Source organism: Helobdella robusta, assembly GCF_000326865.2.
Source record: "Helobdella robusta unplaced genomic scaffold HELROscaffold_21, whole genome shotgun sequence".
Lineage (NCBI taxonomy): Eukaryota > Metazoa > Annelida > Clitellata > Rhynchobdellida > Glossiphoniidae > Helobdella > Helobdella robusta.
In genome coordinates this window covers 391,124-414,964 of record NW_008704124.1, presented here as the reverse complement: position 1 = coordinate 414,964, position 23,841 = coordinate 391,124, and the positions used below count along the sequence as shown (strand labels likewise).

Below are 23,841 nucleotides of genomic sequence, written 5' to 3'. Positions count from 1 at the left end.
TACAAAGTATAATATTGGTCTTATACACATTTTAAAATATGTATGAACGAATATAAGCAAATGATGCAAGAAATATCATCAATCAACAATAACAGCACGAAATGTGATCTATTTTTAGCCCACACGTGTTTGTAAATTATTCAGATGATCTGCTAATATTAAAGAAACAATCTTTTTCAGCAGATAAATCATCGAAGCGAAGGGAGAGCAAACGAATTATAAAACGTTGATTTAACACGGATGAATCATCAGATGTGTAACGCGATTTAGGACACATATGCTCAGGCAAGATAACAGCAGCAACAACACAAAAACAACAAAAATCTTCCCAGCAGTCATCACTTATCAACACGTGATAGAAACTCTTCAATGTGTCAGATAATCAGATGTGCCACGCACAACTAAAAATGCATAGAACCAATATTAAATGTAAACAAAAATGCATGCGTGTGCATGAAAAGTGTGCTTGCAAACACCGATTGGAAAAAAAACAATTATGTCTGCTGTGTTTAAAGAGGAGAGGAAAGAATAATAAATAAAACATAGAGAACATTTTTGCGAGTCTATAACTTAACGATTCTTTTATGACTTTAGATGTTTGAAAACAAGTAAATTGTGATAACAATAAAAGTGCTTTTATGAAGATGATTTTGAAAAGGTATCAAAAGAAGAATATAATAAAATAGTAATCATAAATGTTGAAAATTGAGAAAAACTACCTTTGCTATTCGGTTTCTTTTGTTTTTTCATATTTTCCCATTTTAACATTTTCTTAGAAAATTCGCTGCTAACATCTGAAATTAAGTTTTTTTTAAGTTTTTTTTTCTGTTTTGTTCATACAAAGTGTCTTTGTCAACAGAAATAAACATCATCAGTTTGATCTAAGGAATAATTACACTACACCACAGTTTTGCAAGAGAGAGAGAAAGAGATAGAGAGAGAGAGAGAAAGAGAGAGAGAGGGAGAAAGAAAGAAAGAAAGAGCAACAGAGGGAGAGAGGGAGAGAAAGATATATTGCATATTAAGGAAAACGTACTCCACGGAGTTAAGTTAATGTGTTCAAAGTTTTCAGTGCTGTTAACAAAAGGTCTAAGCGAGCTCTTCCTCAATACTCTGATATGAACGTTAAACGTTTCCTAACATCCTATGAATATAATTTATGTGCAAAATTAACAAATAATACTCTTCTAACATAAATTAGTACATTTTGATAAAAAAAATGGAGGTAACATTCGTGGTAGCAAAAATTCAGAAACCATTTATGTCCTGCAATATCTATGATATTTTTTTCAAGCCTCACCAGAAATTGTTTCTAAAAATTGTTGTAGGCTAAAAACATGGCAAGTAATAGATAAAAAATTGGCGTGATGGAGTTTAGCTGGCATCAGACCAATTTTCTAACTCAGGGGTGGGCAAATTTTTTGCTGTGGGGGCATTGAGAACAATTTTACCGTTGAAGGGCCGCATATGTACTTAAATAGCAATTTTTTTCGACCCGGGTGAGAATTTTTTTAATATTTGTGGCTTCTTTTTTGGGCTATAAAGTTTGGCTGACGACCTTTTTTAGCGAACAACGCCTCTCGGGCCGCATAAAATAGCTCTGCGGGCCGCCTTTGCCCACCCCTGTTCTAACTGGTTGAACAAGCTTTACAACACTTCTTGATTGATCACAAGGAAATATTTGCTAATACGAAGTTGTTAGGCACATGCAAAGGATGGGTCATGTTAAAGTAAAAATAATTGAGTTGCACCTGGGAAAATTTATTGTAGAAGTGAATGATCACAAAGTTGTAATTAATAAAATTAAAAAAAATTAAAAAACAGTGTCACACGCGTGTGGCATGTTTCTGTTTAAGAAAAGTTTGCCTTGTTTCAAATATATTTTGTCTTTCATTGTTTAAAAACCATTTCTATTTATAACATTAAAAGTTTTGATCTTTACCACACAAATTGAACATATTAGTGGATAAAACAAAAGAGCCAAACTAAAATTTTAACAGCATAAGTAAAACCTAAATTGCTGAAACAGCTACTCAAAACAAACTATTAATAAAGGCATTAACGCCAGCAGTTATAAAATTGTAACACGACAAACAATTTTTTGATTCATTTTGTTTAACTATATTAGCTTTGTTGAAATTAGAGTTATAAAATTGTGGATGATCTTTTTTTCTAGCTTGTTCAGTCAATCATCGTTTTTCATAGCTATCAAACATTCACGAAATTAATTATATAAAAAAAATTACAAAGGTGACAACAAATAACAATTATATTAGTAACAATATTTTTTATAATTGATAAAATTATTGTTATTGAAATGTTTATCGGTTATAAATGCAGAACAGAAATGTTTACTGCAGGATGACTTTGCCGGGTACGTAACAAAGAGGCATGTTGTTTAGTTGAAACATTATGTGCAGTTAATTGCAAGCACACAAAATAAAAATTTTCCGAACAATATCGCTCACGTAACAGTGAAAAAGAAAAAATATAGTTCTTTTGCTTCATCAGCTTCAGAAGAGTGCTCTCTATGAAGAAGCACGATGCAACAAAGAAATATTCATTTTCAACGCAAATTTCACATCCTTGTCGGGTTTCGGATCGAATTTGAATACACAATGTGAAAAAAATAAAGCTAACTTATTACAATTACTTGCTTTTATTTATTTAAAAAACATTTTAAAAACAAAAACGTACAAACCCAATAGACTATTCATCTTTATCCAGTGTTCGCTATCAAGGTTAACTTTATCACTAGCATTTAATGAGAGTGATAAGCTTGAAGTGTTGTTTGTTTTCATCTTTTTGTCTGTTGAATTTTTTATCTTCGATTCATTGACAGCCTTATTTGTTGTTTCTTTGATGGATTTATTATTTACATCGCTCTTTAAACTCTCTACTACAGGATCTTGCAAACTTTCTGTTGTTTTTGTTAAAAGGCAGCGTTCATTACCTCTTGAAATATTTTTCAGAAGTGCCATGTTGAATTTTTCAATATCTCTAATGCTGTATGCGTCGGTCAGTGTTGTGATGGGCAAAACTCTATTGACGTCTGACCGTCCATTGAAAGATAGTTTATCTTCCTCCCTGTCACATTGATTGTCGTCTTCTTCGCTGTTTAGATCCCTTATAGAAATTGTTTCGCCATTTGATTCCATATCATCGACGTCGTTTCTAAAAGTCAAGATGTTTTCTTCGGGCAGAGTTGAAAGATTTGACGATGAATATCGCGAACAGATGTTCGATTCAGGCAGAAATTGCAGCAAAACATTTGGCCTTATCAAAGATTTCGACAGAGAAGAATGTAGGAATGATGACGATTTGTTGTTTATTTCTGTTTTATCTACTCTTAACAAACTGTTAAAATATTAAGTATGATAATAACAATTATTTATGATTTGTAAAAAAACTAAAATTAAAAAAATTACTTATTCGGCGGGTTGTTCTCCCTGTCACTTTTCAGATTGAACTTCAATTTGCAATGCGATGATGGCGCCGAAAGAGTTAAACTGCCGACAATGTCTGGCTTGGCATCACTTTCGGTCACAACATCACAACTGGCTCTTCGACTGAATGTAGGGAATTTTAATTGAGGCAAGTCAACGCTAAAAGAGCTAAATTTTCTTAACGGTGGATGTTTTTCAGTTTTTTCTTTGCTCTTTTTATGGTTCTGAAATTTTTTAATGTTTGCATGTTTAAAGAAGGGACTAAATAGCAAAAAAGAAGGAGATACAACAGCTTTTTTCATAAACTCGTCATTTGAATTTTCTGATTTAAATCTGCGAAACGGTTTTTCAGCTTTTTTTTTGCAGTACGAATCGGTTTTGTTGGAAAGAAAACGTTTTAATTTTCGAGATAAATCGTTTAAGCGTGTTGTTGGAGTTGTTGCAGAAACGGGCGAAGCGGATGAGCTGCTTTCGGTGAAGATAACTTCTGCACTTCTCGCCATTTCATCATGATCAATTGGAGATTTGGAATTCAATCTGTTCATAATTTTTTTAGATTTCGATTGGCCGCACTCTAAACAATAGTTCTCTGGCAAGTTTAAACAATGAAACTGCCACAGTTCTACAAGCTCTTTCATTTGATTACATTTATTTCGCAGATTTTTGTTTTCAACTTTCAATTCTTCTAGTCTTAGCATTATTTGGGCTAAGGCATTGATGTTCCTCAGTGTATCCATATTACGAGTAAAGAAAATTATTTTAACAACGGAAGCTTTGTTCTTTCAATATAATTAAATAACTTTAACAATCAGTATTTAGCACAGTTTCTTTAGTTAAAAATAAGCGAAAATATCAATGTATATAAGCACACGAAACGAAATTTTAAACATCGCAAATTTATCGACGAACGTTATTAATAATATACATCATCCATAACAGTTGTTACTCGTTGAAAAAATGATAATTTCAAACATAGAACACTCTATAAGTATGCATCTGTGTAAGATCGTCTGAGGCAACGTTTATATTTTGGATTCCAAATATTAAAAAACTAATTTCGTAGAAGTTTTTTGAAACATTTTATCAGATATGCTAGTATGAAATTACTTTTTGCTTAAATAATCTGTTAACTGATAGCATTCCTAAAAAAATATTCAAGTAAAATAACTTATTATCTATTCTATGAGATCAACAGTTAAAACAAGACTAAAAACAAGATCAGTTTATAAGTTCATTGTTAATCACAAATTAACAATGTACAATATATATATGTGTGTGTGTGTATATATATATATATATATATATATATATATATATATATATATATATATATATATGTATGTATATTTACATGAATTGCACTTATGCAGTATTCATCATAACGTCACTTTCTTTCCAAATTCGTCCTATTATGAGTTGAGATAGTTATAAATAGATCATTGTTTGAAGAAAGAAACATACAAATTGCTTCTTACGCGGAGAGTTTTTACAATATATCTATCTATTTTTATCGCTTTGCTCATCATCATTACATTTAAATTATTATGCCTGCGCTGATCGCATCCGGCCCAGCATTTGTGTTAGTTCCGTGAAAAAATCTTTAAAAAAACTACGGCTATATTAGGTTTTAATTGTTAATGACTTGAAAAATTAAATATTAGCGTATCACCGTTTCCAATACTTATGTTTAGAAAATTTGTTATTACCTATCTACAATAGTAATAATACGTTTTACTAGTTACATGTGTTAAGTGCTTTCTCCACATACAGACGCAAAATTGTTATGCGATAAATGCATGTTTTCAATTTGTTTGCATTTAATAATATTCCGTTCCGTTCGTTGATGAAATATTTTTCTCCAAAAAACGATGCAAATATTTTATTAATTGTCTCTTAAATTGATTTATGTTAATGCAGTTTTTAAATTAAATTAGCACTGAAAGTTGTGGCAATCCGGTAGAACATGGATTTTGATTTCTAGTGAATATTTTCTTCAAATATTTAATTCTTCAAAGCTATTGTAGTTGTAGCGGAGTTTTATTAAAGAAAACATATTGTGTTAATATCCGCATTTACCTAATTTTCACTACTTGCCAAACATCCAGGTATTAACGTTTGCAATTTTGATCCCTTGTTCACACTTCGCACCTCATGTTTTTTAACGTTCAATTTTGTGTTTAGTTGAACATATTATTTTACACAAATATTGAGATAAGTTATTTTAAAATTTCGATTCGATCCATCCATAGTTTTTATTTAATATTCCAATTTTAAAAAACAAAAAATATTTTTGAGCGATTTTGTACGTTAGAGCGTCGAAGATTTGAAAACTTTTGCTATTTAAATTTTTTTTCGCTTTTTGAATAAAGCTTTTGATTCATTTCCTTATTATATAGAATTCTTCTTTATTACAATGCATGTTCTTTTAATTTTGATGTTCTTGGCTCAGCATATTTGTTGAATAAAAGTCACTTTATTTAATCACTTGTAGCATTCTCTAGTGACTATTAATAAAGTTTATGTACAAGTTACCTGTCAAGCCTTTCAACATTTTGAAACACTGGCCCACATTCAAATTCAACTATGAACTTTATGGTTCAACAGAAATATTGAGTTTCAGTGTAAACCAAGTAAAGATTTTCCTCAAACCGTCGGCATCGACCACATTCATTTTTCTTTCAATAGAAAACAGCAACGAATTTTGAAACAATCACAACAAGTAGTTTATTTAAAAAAAGGACATGAAAAATTTAAGACTGTAACCGTAATGAACAAGGTATAAATAAAATAATTTGATGATTCTTTAGTATATTATTAAATTTCCTAACATTCGTCATCGTCCAAAATGTAGAAAGACACGAACATTAGAATATGAAGCACCTGTTCGTCAGAAATGTCTCGTAAAAGAGTGTCCAGTGCATTTTGCCTTTAGAAATTGTCAGTCACAACAACTCACACCGTATGTACGTACAAGGACAGTTTCGATTGTATGTGACGTCGTTAATAAAATTCAACTGAAAAAACTGAAATATAAAAATTATAAGCCATAAACAATAAATATTTGTACATATACAAGAATACTACTGAAGAAACCAAAAAAAGGAATTGAACGACTTTTTCAATTAATTTGGGATTTATGAAATTTTCATAAACCCTGTACAGACAGATAGTTCCATAACATTCACAAATATTTACAACTTTCATTTTGCGAAACATAATTTTCTGAAAATTCTTTAAAAAATAAAAATGAAATTAAGATATTTGGAATGCTCTCCAATGCAGATGAAATAAAATATGATCAAACAACGACAGAAAATTTATAATACGCTATAAATTAGACTGGCTAAACAATTTTTCAAATGCCTTTTACGTAAAAGTATTAAAAAAAGGTAAAGGACCATAGAAAAACAATAAAAATCTTGACTGGCTACAATAACTGCCACGGATAAATTAATGTGAAAAATACTACGTCTAAAATTGAAATTTTAAAAATTATGGAAAAATAAAACAAAATGATATCTGAATATTATCAACTCGTTCAACATGATACTCAAAAAATGAAAAAAATTAAGTAAAAGCATTTCAAACAGAAACCACAATAAAATCTAAACGTTAAAATGGATAGGTGTATATGGTCTTAACTCAAATACTACGTTTTTGGTTTAAAAATTCTTTTCTTAAGCAAAAAACTGTACGTATAAATAAATTTATTTTACCAAATGAAAAGCATTACTGCAAGAAACAAAAAACGTCCAATATCAATTGCACAAGCAATAAATTAATTGTTATCATAACAAAAAAGAAAGGTAAACGCTGTCACACACGACAGACTACATCTACATACCTAACGTTCATCATCTCCATGCCCAACATTGTAGCTTATCCCAAGCTAACAATAATGGCCAACAATCTTCAAAATGAAATTTCAGTAGATTACAAAATTATGACAACCAGCACCATCGCGAATTTGTTTCATGGTCATTATTAATTAATCTTGATTGGTATCTTCATTTCAGAACTTCAATCCAATCTTTGTTAACTTTCATCTCTTCAGGACAATACTCGAAAAGAGATAAAATTTCTCACTAGATCCATTTTTTAGGCGCCATTTTATACACCTAAAATTTAAGAATAAAATACAAATTAAATAATTTAGCAGTAATATAATATTGTCTCAAAGCAGCAAAGCAAGAAAGTAACTAACAGCAATAATACTCCGCGCTACACTTCCTTCTACGTGTCTCCCCATGGTTGCTGAGCCAGCTTGTTCAGTCGCAACGGAACCACTGCAGTCGTCAAAATCTTCAACGTGGTCCACATCTGCAACATCATCAATATCAATGATGGACGTCGCGGTGGTGGTAGATTTGTGGCTGTGTTCCTCCGAGACCCCACCCTCATCACCCCATCCGTGTTCAGTCACCCTTCTGGCCCACCACCACCCTTCCTTCTCCATCTCATCTCCCCTTCTCAAAATTCTCAGCATCTCACCAGCGTGCACGGTCAGTTCTTCGTCTTGTTCAGCTTGATAGCCAACCATGCAGTAGACCAGACCGTTGTTCACATGGCCCAACTGATGTTCGTAATCTGAGAAAACATTTTCAATAGTTGCAGAAATTAAATTACAACCTACTCGCGATTAACAAACATTACATTTTACGAAATCTTTCCAGTTACTCGTCTCACAAAACTGCCAAATGTGAAATAAAATATTAAAAAATTTAAAAAAATAAAATTCTTTACAATTTATCTATGTCTAAATCTATGAAAGTTGTACTATTCTATACTTAAATTAACTTATAAATATTCACAATATATAGGCCGGTGATCAATTGAAACATCTCATGAATACTAATTAATTAGCTCGTGCACTGCAATGACGTAGCCCGCAGAACGTGGGTGAATAAATATGACATTTTAAAATATTAATAATAAGGTCAAACGTAATTATCATCGGGCAGGTTGTTTACCGGAATTCTCTAAGAGATTTTTATAGGGATTAAGAAAGTAAAAAAATGTTAAACACCGACATATTAAAATTCTATACCGTCCTGCCTGCATTCTATTAATATATAAACGTCACTGCTACGTAACGCGGGAGTGCACCTTCACAAGTGACATCATCTGGAAGCGGGCAACAAATTGAAGATCGGCACTTCTCCTGGTCTGTCTGCATTCATCTAATTCCAAGTCCACCACGTAAGAAATTATACAATGAATAAATAAATAAGAAAGAAAAAATACCCTGTTTATCATTTTTAACACTTCCTTCGTTTAATGGTTACAACAAATTTTCATGAGAAATTAAATTTGTAGAGACGAGAATGTGCATCCTTGATGTACTGTTGTGTGTGCGTGTGTGTGTGTGTGTTTGTGTGTGCGTGTGTGTGTGTGTGCAGATGATGACTGAGTGTCTGCGACTGGAATGAATGAAGGATTCCTCATTCCCTCAGTGCACAGAGCAGAAGCCTACAAAAACAGAGATGTTGAACTTCACAAATGAAACTGTGTGCTTGAAGAACTTTCTTTCACTCTGCTTATTATAACATGCATATGTAAACCAATATAAACGAAAACTAATTCGTATGTGATCACATATCAGAACGTACATTGTATATCCAATCGTAAATGCGCAAATACTGCAGACGAATATTCACATGCACACACGCACACATTCGCAAACAATGCCTTAAGTGCATAAATATATAGCGCCCTCTGCATATGTGAACCTATTTATGGATATAATTTATTCATGCACTTATACAAACACTTTGTGCATATAAATATTTTATTGAATGCGAACTTGTTTGATATCTGTTATGGATCATCATTTGGCGATGGTAAGAATTTAACTCTTTCAATTACCTTGCACATTAAAACCGTTTGATCAAATTACTAGAGCTGTGTGCTATTAGTCATGTTCTTGTTGTTCGTGTTGTTGTTGAATCTTATGGCGATTCAACATTTAACATTCAACATTTAACATTCAACATTTATTCTTACTGGAATGAATGTTAATTTATTCTTACCGAAATGAATGCTAAAAACAAAACACCATCTAAAAATTGTATTGTATGTTTGTAGAGCGTGTTTATTGGGTTATCTTCGATTATCACCTTGTTGAAAATTATAACGCTTTAAACAGCTATTGAAAGTTTTAGAAATAGATAACAACCCTAAACAAACACATAAATTAGTTGATCTAAAATGAAGGCAACAGAGCGGATTCATCTCCACCAAGAACAATCCAGAACAAAACCTCATTCTTCAACTTGTGTGCAATTGCAAATTTCCATGAATACATGCTTCATGGAGGGAGGTGAAGAACATAAACCTACTCAATGCAGAAACTGTCCAACATATTTCAGTAAAAAAACAAAACTAGCAATCTCTGAATTCTTTCCGGTCACACTATACTGTCGTTGTCCCACACGGTCACATTTCCACATCAGTGCCTATGATAAACTATTTAATGTGGTTAGTTTCCAAGCTCGCAGTTTGCATCGAGCAAATACACTTGAATATGAGCAAGACGATATGTATGAAAACACGTGTACCTCAGCGTTTGTACATATGGAAGTATGAGGAGAAGTGTGAACACGTGCACATGTATGAATGATCCACCCATGCATACACAGTACAAGCATGCATCTATAGACTGGCTGGACTGCACAAAAGAACAATCGTGTATGTCCATAGTTACAAAGTCATAAATGTAAAATAAACAGAAACGCAAATATCCGATTACATAGAAGAACGGACATCATCCGTAATGCTTCATACAGGGCAAGCACACAAAGTAACTTCGTTCCTATCATTTTCAAACTATTTACATTATATTCAAAAACTAATTATCGTCACCACCATCTTCATCATACTCACCCACCATCATCACCACCACCATCATCATCATCACAACCATTATCACTATCATCTCTCATCTCCACATGAACAAGCAAACGAATGAAAAAAGAACGTTGTCAAATTGTTTGCAGCCTTGCACAACTTGTTTGTAGACGATAATTAAATAATAATAATGATAATGTACATTGTACAGATGTACCTTGTACACTTCTGTTAACAACTGAAGAACCATGATGAACTAACACATTCAACGGCAAACTTTCAAATATGCAATAATAAGAGGTGGCGCGAAAATAACGAAGTGCACGAGACCACCCACCAACCTATATTAAACAATTACTCATTTTTTTAGATGAACGTTGATACATTCATTTGAAAGCCAACTAACCTTTTAGCACTTTGGCGCATTCTTCATTTGGCTGGCATTTGTCGTGAGGTGTCTGGTGGTCCGACGTCAGAGCGTACACGCATGATCCGTGCTCAACCAACATCTCCACCAAATCCTTCCTCGAATTGAGAGCCGCGTAATGTAGTGGGGTCCTGTTAACAGGCATTCTCAATAATAATAATAATAATAAGAAGAAAAATAATAATAATAATATTATTATTATTATTAATTTTATTATTATTATTATTAACCACCATTTCGTCCCAACACTCAGCCCGAACCAGCGAAAAAATTATCAAAAATAACTAATTAGTGATATCATAGCAAAGAGTCAAGAAGAGACAGTGAAAAAAAAGAGGGTAAAGATGAGAAAAAAAACGAAGAGAGAAAATGAGAGAGTAAAACAAAAAGGGAAAAGAGAAAATGGAGAAAGAGAGTGAGAGAGAGAGACAAAAAGAAATAAAAATAATAACCTCAATTGAAATAATCAACTCAGGTAATTGTCAAGTCACAAATCATGCACTGATGAACATTTAGCGAAATAATACACTTAACAATGGGTTCATTGAATAGCAAGCATCAATTGAAACGGCGAACATCATTAAATTTTGCAATGCAACAATATGATTGCCATTACCTGCTACGTTATCTGAAAACTGAAGTTTAATGAGCAGATACGGAATGTTTTTTATTTATATATTTCTATTCAACTGTCCTTTACCTGGTTGACAAAGAAGAATATGATGCTATCGATGAAGAAAAGGAGACCAAAGAAGATGACCAGCCAATTAAGAAACCTGACACCTAATTCGCATCAAAGTTCAATTTTACAACCCCAAAGTTAATTTTTACAACGTCAAAGTTCATCTTGACAAAGTCAATATTTCCCTATATATATACAGCAAGGAGCACTGATGATGATTCATTCGGAATCGAAATATGGCCTTATTTGCAGCATGAATTCGAAAAATAAGTTTATTTTGAATTTTAATAAACTAAACGTTCACCAAAAACCTTTAGTGAGAAAAATCGAAAAACTAACTACAAACATATTAACGCCAAACATTCGGTAGAATTTATAGAATATTGTAAAAATTATGGTCTATTACCAACACACACACACACACATATATATATATATATATATATATATATATATATATACCTAGCCTAACCTTTAACATATATATATATATATATATATATATATATCTATATATATATATATATATATATATATATATATATATATATATATATATATATTGGTAACAGACTGTTGTTAACGCAACATTTCAAAGTAGTGCTGAATTTTTGAAATATATATACATATATATATATATATATATATATATATATATATATATATATATATATATATATATATCTGCAGAAATACTCCGTGATTTAGTCTGGATTATTGACGCTTCCATATTTTTAAAAAGTTCTTCTTTTCTTGATAACTCTTTTCTTGAAATTCAAAAACCGGCCGGGGCCGGAGCCGGGGCCGGATTTTAGTTACCATTTTACATACGTTAGAAAAAATACTCGCATTTACGGTTATCTACATGTTGAACATCAAAAAATAACACCAAGCAAATAGTTATTTTAATTCAAATATATGATACGCCAAATTCTGTACACAAAGATCAGCTTATAATTTAAGCATATTTGCATAACCTAAGTTAAAGCACAAAGAAAATTGTCCAGCTCACCGCACAATTAGTGATGTTGTAATTATGTGTCATGTATACCTAGCCTAACCTTTAACATACCATGTTCTTAAATTATGTGCTTATGTATCTCTCTCTCTCTCTCTCTCTCTAAATATATATATATATATATATATATATAGATATATATCTTTATTTATATATATATGTATATTATGTAGCTATATGATCCGTCATGAGCAATTATCAATATATAGTATATACACGTGCACAAGTTCTTTTACACAAAGATCAGCTTATAATTTATGCATAACCCATGTTATAGCATAAAGAAAATTGTCCAGATCACCTCACAATTAGTGATGTTGTTATTATGTGTCATGTATGCCTTTAGCTTAGCTTTAGCCATTAACTTATTGACATAAAATTAATTGAATTCAATAAAATTTTTTTCTCTATTTCTAACATTTTTAAAAGTTAGACGCTTAAATCCGTCCCTAAATCCGGATTTGGAAAAAAAAGCCGGATTTTGGCCGGGGCCGGAGCCGGGGCCGAACTTCGGTGCATCCCTAATATATATATAAATATATATATATATATATATACATATATATATATATATAAAGTCCGTTAGAAAAATCGATATATATATATAAAGTCCGTTAGAAAAATCGATATATATATATAAATCCGGAACATCAGTTATCATCAGTTATATATATCCGGAATATCAGGAGTAGATAGTTACAACATACAAAACCAACCAGTTATCATTATTAACAGCGTTGACGTTGCATCCATACTGAAGGAGGAACTTGACAACATCAACGTGCAGACCGCAAACTGCCACATGTAGGGCCGTCATGCCATTATCGTTACCTCTATCTGGGTCAGTGACCTGGTTAATTTCAATTGGTGCATACATCAGCAGCACAAACATTTATGCGTGTGGGACAATTGAAAGTTTTTAGTTTTTAATAAAAATCTGCATTCTCATACCATTGCCGAGACATATTTCTTCTAATAATAAACTAAAACATACAGCTCAGTTGGCATCTAACTGGCAATGATTTTAATTTCTGTTTCATGCCTTTCAATTTTATAACTATTTAAAACCTTTATTAATGGCATGTAAACTCAATATGCTTAGAGAATATTATTTAAATTTATTAAATTTTTGATAGAAATATATAAACATATTTAAAGTTGTAAAATTTCAAAAAAAGGAAAACAAACAAAAAAGAAAGAGTGCATGTAGAAGTAGATAACATGCCTCTATAAATAACAACAATAGAGTAATTGTCAATCAGGCGAAATAATATTTGCACAACCTCTTCATTACGCTTTCTTCAATATAAACAAATACTCTTTTTTAGAATATGACTGAATATGAAAATATATCCAAGAAAAATGTTCATACATATGCAAAGACAAAACCACAGGTTGAGCAGCCTGCGTCTTATGGACGAGACTAAATTTATTTGAATAAATGAAAAAAGGAAAGGAAAAGAAGATTAAAAACGTAAAAGTGAAAGAACGACGAATACAAACAAACAAACCATCGGTATGATGTTCCTAACAAGCTCAAGCTCTCCTTCAGCTACAACATTCATGAAAGTGAAGTTCGGGTCAAACGTAACTCTCCTCTTTGTTTTCTTTTTAGTGGAGGATGTACCACCATCCACCTTATCTGCTTCAGTGTTGGTGTTGTTGTAGAATAAATCAGATGAAAGGGTTATGTAGGAGAGAGGGAGCAAATGTTTCAACTTGGTGCTCGTAGATGTTGTTGGTGGTTGTGGTTTTTTATCAGTTATGTGGTCGATGGCCGATGTGCTCGTACATACATTTGGTGAGGTCACGAAAATCGAAAGTTTTGTCTTTGGGGGAGGAGAAAATAATGAGTATATAGTTGGAGCTGAAACTGAAATGTTGGTGAGTGATGACGGTAACGATGAATATTTCTTTGCAGTAGAAGATGTTGTTTTTTTAACTGCATCGTCATCTGTGTCAGATGATATGGACGAGTTCATGTTATCCTGGTCATTAATGAATGACGTCGAAGTCAGAGGAAACTTTGGTCTTGTACAATTAGAAGAGTACCCAAACAATCGAGTTGGTCTGGATGCCGATGTGTGGTGATGATATGATGATGATAAAGATGACGATGACGTCAGAAGTGATGATGATGATGATATGTAATGTCCTGATGAATGTTGGCTGCCAGACATCAGTATGGATAAGGCAGAGTTGACTGCATTCGCTGAAATATCTAATGAGTTTGAAGATGCTTGAGAGGTTGTTGTGGATGATGATAATGAAACAGATGATGTTGATGAAGCTGTGATGGAAGGTTGAATAGAACCAGAAGATGAAGATGACGATGCAGATGGTGATGATATTGCCTGCCCTGAAGGTGATTGAGGAAAATTATTAGAAGATTTACACGTAAAAGGTGACAACGGTGATAAAGCCGTTCTATCATTGAAAGATGATGATGTTGATGACGGTGTAACTGACGATGTTGATCTTGTTGGTGATTCTAAATTTATCTTGTCTGAAGTTACTGCCAAAAAATGGTGAGTGGATGCTGAAGATGAGGGAAGTTGAATGGAAGATATACAAACTGTTGAGTCTGTAACTGCCATGACGGTTGTTGAAGATGAGGATGGTGTTGTAGAGGGCGATGCTCGATCTAATGAAGTGGACGAACAAACTGATATAAAACTGGAGTCAAGCGATGGTAACCCATTTGTTAATGTGGTAATACTATTCAAGAGTTGGGGATGATTGTTGAAATTATCAATGATGGATGAAGAAACAACCGTGTTTCCAATTTTTGTATCAGGTATTGAAACTTTAGAATCATTTGAGAACATTCTGGTCAGCTCTCTTACGCCACCTACTCTTATAATTTCAACATCTGTTGTTAAATTTTGCTGCCGCTTTTGTTGCTGTAAGTGTTGCTGATGCTGTGTTTGCTGCTGATGTTGTAAGTTTAGTACACTATCCTGTTGCTTGTCTGATTGAATTTTCCTACAAATAATACCATTTATATTATTTTCGTTAGCTAAGTTAGTAGAATTCGTTGAAGCCCTATTGTTGTTGTTGAGATATTTAGCAGATGAACCAAGAGACAAAGATCGATATTCCTTGGATAAATGGGGTGGTTTTGGAGGTTTTTTGGGTTTTTGAGGTGTTATTTTGGTTATAGATGTTGTTTCTGATGTCATTGAGGCCGTTGTTGGTAATGTTGTTGAAATTGTTGTTGTGGCTGCTGTTGTGATGGTATTTAATGAGGTTTGTGAAACTATACTGGATGAATTAGATTCAGCAATGCTAGTTGTGGTAGTCGGTTGCCTAGGTAGATTTGTCTTAACTAAACTTGAATTACATTTTAGAGTAGGTAAGCTGTATTGAAAACTCGCAGATTTTGGAAGGAAGCGTTGAAATCTAGTTAAATTATTATTATATTGTAATGAATTACAGGGGCTGGCACAATGAAATGTGTCTATATTTGTTAAATTGTGTCCTCCGTCAGGTTGAAGATAGTTTGGATTAGTGACTGCTATTATCGAGCCATTTGATGACGAACAATCCTTTTGCACCATATCATTTATGTAAACACTGCTTTTATCAGAAGCATGTGAATAGGATGGAATGCATTCACTATTTTCTGAACCTGGAAGTAGGCAATCATTCATGGCAGATGATTTGGTTTTATGGCAGTTGACGTCAGTCAGAACTTCATCAGACCACAAGTCGCCACGAGATGGAGTAGTTGGCCTACTTGAGGGCCTCCTGAATGACGTGGAATCAACGCTTTTTGATCGACTAGAGTATGGACGAGGTGCAAATCGACTCATCATCATGCTCGATGTGGACCTTCTGTACGATTCTGTAGAGTTATTTGAGTCCATGTTGTTGGCTGATTCTGAAACCAACATGTCTGTCGTTCCAGCTGTCTGTTTTCCTGCTGAATTTGTTTTGAAACCGTTCAAAGTTGTGTTCGATTGTGATGTAATAATTGAGGTGGCTTGAGGTTGTTGTTTTGAATTTGAAACAGTTTTTAGTGCTCCTCTGCTTGTAGCTGCTGAGACACCATCAACATTGTCTGAGCATTCTGCTTGAGGAATGCTTATAACTAAAGAAGATGAACAAGTTGATGACGGTGAAGTTGAGCACTGAGATGCAAAAAACTGATTTCGAACATTTTTTCTATCGAATAAATATTTCATGACCGAATTATCAAATGATGTAGATTGCTTGACTTGAGTTGAGGTTTTAACGGCATTATCAGTGTAGTGACTAAACAACAACGGTGATGATGAAGGAACAGTTGAGGGAGAAAATGATGACGATGGAGATATCAAAGATGATGCAGACTGAGTATAACTATGACTCATGTTTCTAGAAGATGGCTGAGGTGGTGAAGATGACGAATAAGACAGAAGTGATGACGATGAAGAAGCAGATGGCATAATGTAATTCACTTTTGGTTCCTCAGCTGGCACTTTTCTAACCATTATTGGAATTTTTCGTGCCACAACGATAGTTGATGATAAAGGAGATGATGACAACGATGATGGCGAAGATGACGATTGAATGGCATTCACGAAATCGTTAGAGTCCTGATGACGGTGAAGTACTCTGGTGGAACATTCGGCCTGAGTTGTGCATGCAGAAGGAGGTCGGTGAAATAATTATTTGAGTTAATAACACTAAATATAATGCTCTGCATCGATAATGAAACTATTAGCATTATTTATTTACGGCAAATTTAACTAGTCAGGCGTGGGCTAGAAATTGAATTTAATTAGCTAATTCGGAAAAAAATTAATTTTATTTCGAAAAAAATTGTTAATATTAACAAAAAGCATTGGTAGTTTTATGTTGCTATATAGAGTGTTATCTTAATGCTTTAACGCACACTAGTTATTCCTGCCATCATACATTTCAAATAACTTTTAACTTTAATTTTCACTTTGAAAATATAATAAATTTTTTAATGAAGTATCAATGATTTTCTTTACCTTTTTTGAATGTTACCATCGGTCTCAAATTTATTTTGAAAATTTCCACAAAATTTTTTTTCAAATTTTTTATATATTTCTTTCAAAGTATATTTCCTTAGCGCCCAAATATTAAATATTTGAGCGGCACAATCTCGCACACAGACGTACATACGCGCGCACATATGCATGCACCTCACAATAAGCACATCATTGCATTTCCGTCATTATTAAATGAACTTTAGTGCTCAGAGCCAGAGTGGACAAACTAATGAAACATGATAATGTGCTTGTGTTCCATGAATTCAAAAATTTTAATATAAACTTAACAGTTGTTGCTGCATTTTATTAACTTTGAAATAGATTACTAAAATTAAATAAAACTGAAAAAATATTGTAGATAATTAAACTATAAAAATAACTTCTTTTGAATATTTAAAAATCACGTGAATAAATCCATTAAAAAATGTAATCAGTAAAATATAATAAAGTGAAAACAAAACACTAAATAGCAATTATAAACTTGCTCGTTTGTAATTGAGGAAACAACAAAACACTGCAACAACTTCGAACTTGCAACAAAAAAATTTCAAATGAGAGCATTCTCGCAAAGATTGAAAAACTTTGAGTTGCATTCAAATCCAGATATACATTTATATTCATGTATCCATTCATCTTCATATATTCATTCACATTTATACAATCATTCACCTTCATACATTCCTCCACATGGTGGTTTTATGAACAAGAACTAACAGATGCTGGGGATAATAATTGAAAACAGGATTAGTTGTTTTTATATGTTTGATACCTGCTGATATTTAATTAGCGGAAAGTACTACAACTTTTTCACACATTCTGCTTAAAATTTATTCAATTTTTTGACATTTAGATAAGGGCATGTATATATCCAGATGGTAGTATGCTTGTGTTAAGCAAGCAGGAAATTAGATTCCATTTATTGTATACTTTTTTATTTTCTTATTATTTATTCTACCTGTTTGTAATTCAGTCTAATAATTAAAAATTAAAAATAAAAATATAAATCTTTTTCTGTAAGATTGGCTACTTAAGTTCATTTTATTATCAATTTTCGTTTCAGATGTTCACCAAATGTATTTTGAAATTTCAAAACTTTTGCAAGCTTCTCAAATAAAGTTTGTAAAAAAATCTCAGTAGTAATAACAATTTTTGAAAGTCGCGTATTGTAGCAGCGACAAACACATCTTTTTAAATTAAAAAACCTGTATATTTAAAAGAAAAGGTTAATTGAACACTTGTCGAGTTTTGTCACAAAACGATTCTCTCTGCATAAAACAATATATCTTTATTTTTCTACTTAAAGTCAGACGGTTTAGTAATAGGGTAGACCAAGCCTTTAAATATTCCAAGAAAAGCAATGACTAAAAAAAATACCAACTTATGCAACATATACAGCACCTGATTAATTTTTTTATTACAAAAACGTTATTGTTCTGACTAAATAGATTATAGTAAAATAAACGAAAAACAAAAAACGAAAGGAGTTATCTAATTAATTTTAAACTAAAGAGAAACATTTAATGGCACTTGGACTCAACGCCAAACTGATGTTGATGTATCTATTCCTTTGATAAAGTAAGTCCTCTAACATAATAAACTCAACAGACAGACAATTCACTGGCTTGAAGCACGCACAGCAAAGCAGATATAAATTTATCTACAGAAAATGTTGAGAAGTATATTTTATGCAGTAGAATGCAAAAAGGTTAAATAAATTTTTGTTCAACCCATGTAATCTCAATAAAAGGTGAATATAAATCTATAAGAAATATGAATGAATGTGTTCGTTGTTCTGCTTTATGAAGATGTTGAATGTATGAAAACAAAAGATACAGAGCTGCATTGTATGTGGATTCTTAGATACTATTCATATTCATTTCTTTCAAATAAAAAATTAATTGCAGAGATTAGCCAGTCGTCATGAAAAAAATATAAATAATACGGTAGGTTGATGTGGATGGACAAAATGCAATCCATTAGATGGTAATGGAAATTATTTGATGCTGCGCATCAGTTTAAATGCATGATCTGCAAAACCGCATGAACACTGCAGAAACAAACATCATGCTAATTTTGAAACTGTTGAAAGAAATTAAAAAATCAAAGAACGAATTGAAGAAATATGAGTTTGACTCCATCTAATAATGTCTATCTAACCTACAAAAATAAACTAAAATAAAAATTATTATTGAGCAAAGTCACATCAAATAATACGATAGTTAAACAAATTAAACAGATGAATTCTGTAGAAAGAAAAGGGTATCAAATAAATGGAATAAAAATGAGTCAAAAGGAAACAAGTTAGCAGTAAAAAGAAAGAATAAAAGAATACAAGAGATGGGAAAAATTAATGACGCATTTTTAATGGCAACAAAGGAAAAAGTATCTGAAAGGAAATACGTAGTATATCAAGAGAAGAAAAATAAGATGAATGATTTACGTGGAAGCAGACATTTTTAAAGATTATATGACAAAAATTTTGAAAAAAAAAATGTTGAATACAATAACAGAAAGGTATTACGTGACTAAATAACCGTTTAAAAATATTGAAAAATAAACATCTAAAAGAGAAAATATAAAAATTGAACTGACCATACTCATGGCTTCACTTCCCTTGAGGCATTCGAGTTGGCTGGTCAGTTCAGCAACCTTCATGAGAGCCAGGGCTAGTTCTTTCTCTTTCATGAATATCAACGCATTTATGGCATCTTGTTCAGCACTCACTGGCGATGATTAAAATGATGAAGATGATGGTGAAAGAGATGATGAAGATGAAAAAGATGGCGATGTTATAAGGATCATTATGAAGATGAGATGAAAAAAGATAAGATGATAATGGAAATTAAAATTATAATGGAAATGATGAACACGAAGCTTATTACTAAAATGATATTGATTAAGGTGATTGCAAAAACGATGATGATGGATATAATGATAATTATAAAAATGATGATGGAGAGGATGATGACAGAGAATGGCCGATGATGAGGTTGATGGTTACAGAAATAATAATGAAGATCCTGAGTGAGTGAGAATAGCCATAGTTATAATAATTATGGTGAGATTAATTTAAATGATGACAAAGATGATAATAAAGATACACATTTTTATAGTGGATAAGAATGACGATGATGACGATGTCGTTGATGATGATGGTTTATGATGATGATGATGATGATGATGATGATGATGATGATGATAAGGAAGACGAAGATGAAGAGTTCGATGAAAAAAGATTACGGTGATTAAAAAAAATAAGGATTATTGATTTAGAAGATTATTTATACTAATAGCAAAAAATAATAACACTAAAGACACAAGATCAATTGATTTTAGAAACAGATGCAAATAATAAATACTTATTGAATTACATAATTAAAACAGTTCAGAAAAAAGTGACGCATAATTAAAATTAAATTAGGCTATTAATTAGCTTGAAACCACTTGCATGTTCATCACAAGTATCTTATCTGTTGTGCTTGTTAGCATATGATGAAAGAATTATTCTTAAAAATAAAAAAAATAAAAATAATATTAATAGTGACAAAAATATTCAATAAATAATAATTAATGTATAGAAATATAAAGTTAAACTAAAAATAGTAAAAACGCTTTACATAAGCAAGACGAAAAAACAACTTTTTTTATGCCAATAAATCAATAAACTTACCCTAGAAGCATTATCAACGAAATGATTTACCTAAATGAAGCTACAACAACGTTATCCAAGATGAACACATCCATGGAACCATTGAGGTAAATAAAAATAGCAATTATATATAAAAATCATCAAGAAAATCAATGTGCCACTAGGAAATTCTACATACACTCAGCAGTATCTGCGTATTGTCAGGGCTACAATAATAAAAACTGAAAAAAAGTATCATAGCTACGTTTATCCTTGTTCTTCTTCTTCTTCTTATTATTATTATTATTATTATTATTTTATTATTATTAATGTCGTTGGTGATAGATATTTTGATCAGGTGAAAATCAAAACACAACGTAAAAAAAATTCATGAAAAAAAATATGGAGAGAATTAATTCATATTCGTACTTAAAAAGTAGCAAGATAGCGCGTTATCATAAGGAGCTGGTAGACTGCACGTAAATAAAGAGCAGATATTAATGTAGGCTGGGTGGCAACAACCGGATTTTAGAAAATGAGAAAAAAAATAATAAAAACAGGAGAGAGCAATCAAGCAGTTTATCTAATCAATAGCCACAAAACAACTCGAAGTGATGTTTAATTTTTTTCTTTTTTTATATCAATGTTTCAATGCCATGTTCACTTCTGATATGTGAAAAGCGAAAAATTTTTATCGGTGATTCAATTACAATTGATGCATTTTCTACAATTCCCGTCAATTCACGTGAAATGCGGAAAAAAACAAAAAAGATTGAAATATCAATAAACGACTCCAATTTTATTAGTAGTTTGCTTCATCCTGAATACGTCAAAAAAATTAGCTTCGAATTCAACATTTCCCTAACGTCACACCAATTGGTTGCTTGTTGGCTTGCTTCAAATGCAAGCTGAAGATTTAAAAACATAGACATATAGACAGGAGCGTTTGTGTCGTTCGCACAAAAAGAATATTCAACAAACACGTAATGTATGCCTGTGTGTGTGGCTATATGAGCTTGGAAGCAGTATTTGTGAAGCAAAAACTTTACTGTAACTACTAACGAAGAAAATCTACTGCAGGCACCTTCTGCTGTAAACAGTCGGTCATAACAAACAATGTAGTTGAGAAAATGAAAATAAAAAATTATTAAAAGAAATGTTAATGAAGATTCAATGCAAAAATAAATACACACACAATTTTGAAAAACTTATAGAAAAAAAAGAGTAAATTAAAATTAATGACTGAGTGTGAGTGTGTGTGTGTGTGTTGTTGTGTGCAAAATGAAATACGTGGGATAAGATACTGACTATTATTTATCGGTAAGGCTGGGTGATATTCAATAATTAGAAAGATAAAATTTACATTCAAGATAAATCACATTTGAAATATTTGGAGAAAGTAAACCCAAGTGAAAATTAACTATTGAGTCATACACGTTGACTGTTGAGTCATTGGGACTTATCGTTGATCTATGCTATGCTGCTCAAACTCTGATGGAATAAATAAAATGAAGCATCAGAGATCACTTTTATTAACTAATATCTGTACGCAAGTAGTAGTGAAATAATTATTATCAATAAATAAAAATCATAAAGAAGTTTTAAAAGGAAAAAATTTGTAACCAAATTCAACCACACAAATTATTCAATTGTAATAAACAAAATTTTTAAATTAAAAAAAAAACATAAAAATAATTCCTCAAAAACAAGACAAAAATATAAAATAATTAAAACAAAAGATTTGTATGATTTAAAATGCTTTCTATCTACAGCAATCATCAGCACATAAGCAGAGTAACACTCCCTAAATAAATCAATCCTAAATAAAATTGAGGTGTCAGACAGCATTGCAGGTAATGCATAAAATAAACAGGAAAATAATGAATAATTGTTATAATTATATAATATTATATATAATTATATTATATATAATTATATTATATATAACTATAGAGGTTTAACAAACCTGAGACAATCGAACCTTCTTTAACATTTAAGTTGCTGTGGTTGTTGTTGTTGTCAATACCTGAACAATTCTGTTGTTGTTGTTCCAGCTGCTCTTGTAGTTGTTGTGGCTGTGGCTGTTGCGGCTGTTGCTGCTGCCCAATTTGTCGTTGTTTCAAATTAAGTTGTTGCTGTTGTAGCGATTTCAACTTCTGTTCTTGTGCAGCTACCTCTCTCTTCAGTTCTTTCAATCTTTCCATCTCATATGTTGTCTGTGTGTTGGAGCTGCAGTGTTATCTAATTGGAAAAAATCACCACATCATGATCCAAACGTTTAAGCATACAACAAATTGATTTAACACATGCAAACAAATACAAACATCTTAACACACATACCAAACACAAAATGGTCAGTGAAGATGAAAGGGAGGGTATATAAAGCATGTGTGAGAGCAGCGATGGTATATGGTGGTGAAACTTGGGTGTTGAGGAGAGAGGGCTGAAAGAGCTATGGTGAGGATGATGTGTGGGGTTAAAGTGAAGGATAGGAGGAGTAGTACAGAGCTGATGTCAATGATGGGACTGAATGAGGACATTGTGACATTGATAAGGAGATCGAGATTGCGGTGGTATGGACATGTGTTGAGAAGGGATGAAAGGGTCGGGATTAGGCGAGCGTTGGAGTTCGAGGTTGAAGGAGTGGTAGGAAGGGGTCGTCCGCGATTGGGATGGAGAGAGCAGGTGGAGAAGGACAGGGTGAAAGCGGGGTTGCGTGATACTGAGGCGAGTGACAGATGTGGATGGCGTCGAGGGGTATTTCGGTTTCATCATAGGTAGCCAAACGGCA

The 23,841-nt window shown here is 32.2% G+C and overlaps 3 protein-coding genes across 3 annotated transcripts; all 3 read right to left on the bottom strand.

The window, feature by feature from the left end:
* Positions 1-1,813: 1,813 nt before the first annotated feature.
* On the bottom strand, positions 1,814-4,183 carry HELRODRAFT_171525 (hypothetical protein; the record flags this gene model as incomplete). Its single annotated transcript, XM_009018252.1, has 3 exons — positions 1,814-1,866; positions 2,702-3,357; positions 3,429-4,183. The coding sequence occupies 3 exons, from the start codon at positions 4,181-4,183 to the stop codon at positions 1,814-1,816; spliced, it is 1,464 nt and encodes a 487-aa protein (XP_009016500.1).
* A 1,966-nt stretch (positions 4,184-6,149) lies between these two features.
* Positions 6,150-13,296, bottom strand: HELRODRAFT_111186 (hypothetical protein; the record flags this gene model as incomplete). The annotated part of the gene is made up of 4 exons (XM_009018251.1): positions 6,150-7,564; positions 7,651-8,033; positions 10,699-10,850; positions 13,136-13,296. The coding sequence occupies 4 exons, from the start codon at positions 13,294-13,296 to the stop codon at positions 7,532-7,534; spliced, it is 729 nt and encodes a 242-aa protein (XP_009016499.1). The 3' UTR covers positions 6,150-7,531.
* Positions 13,297-18,715: 5,419 nt separating this feature from the next.
* Positions 18,716-23,254, bottom strand: HELRODRAFT_171522 (hypothetical protein; the record flags this gene model as incomplete). Its single annotated transcript, XM_009018250.1, has 3 exons — positions 18,716-18,820; positions 20,015-20,145; positions 23,017-23,254. 3 exons carry the CDS (start codon positions 23,252-23,254, stop codon positions 18,716-18,718), a joined length of 474 nt encoding a protein of 157 aa, XP_009016498.1.
* Between the last annotated feature and the right edge of the window lie 587 nt (positions 23,255-23,841).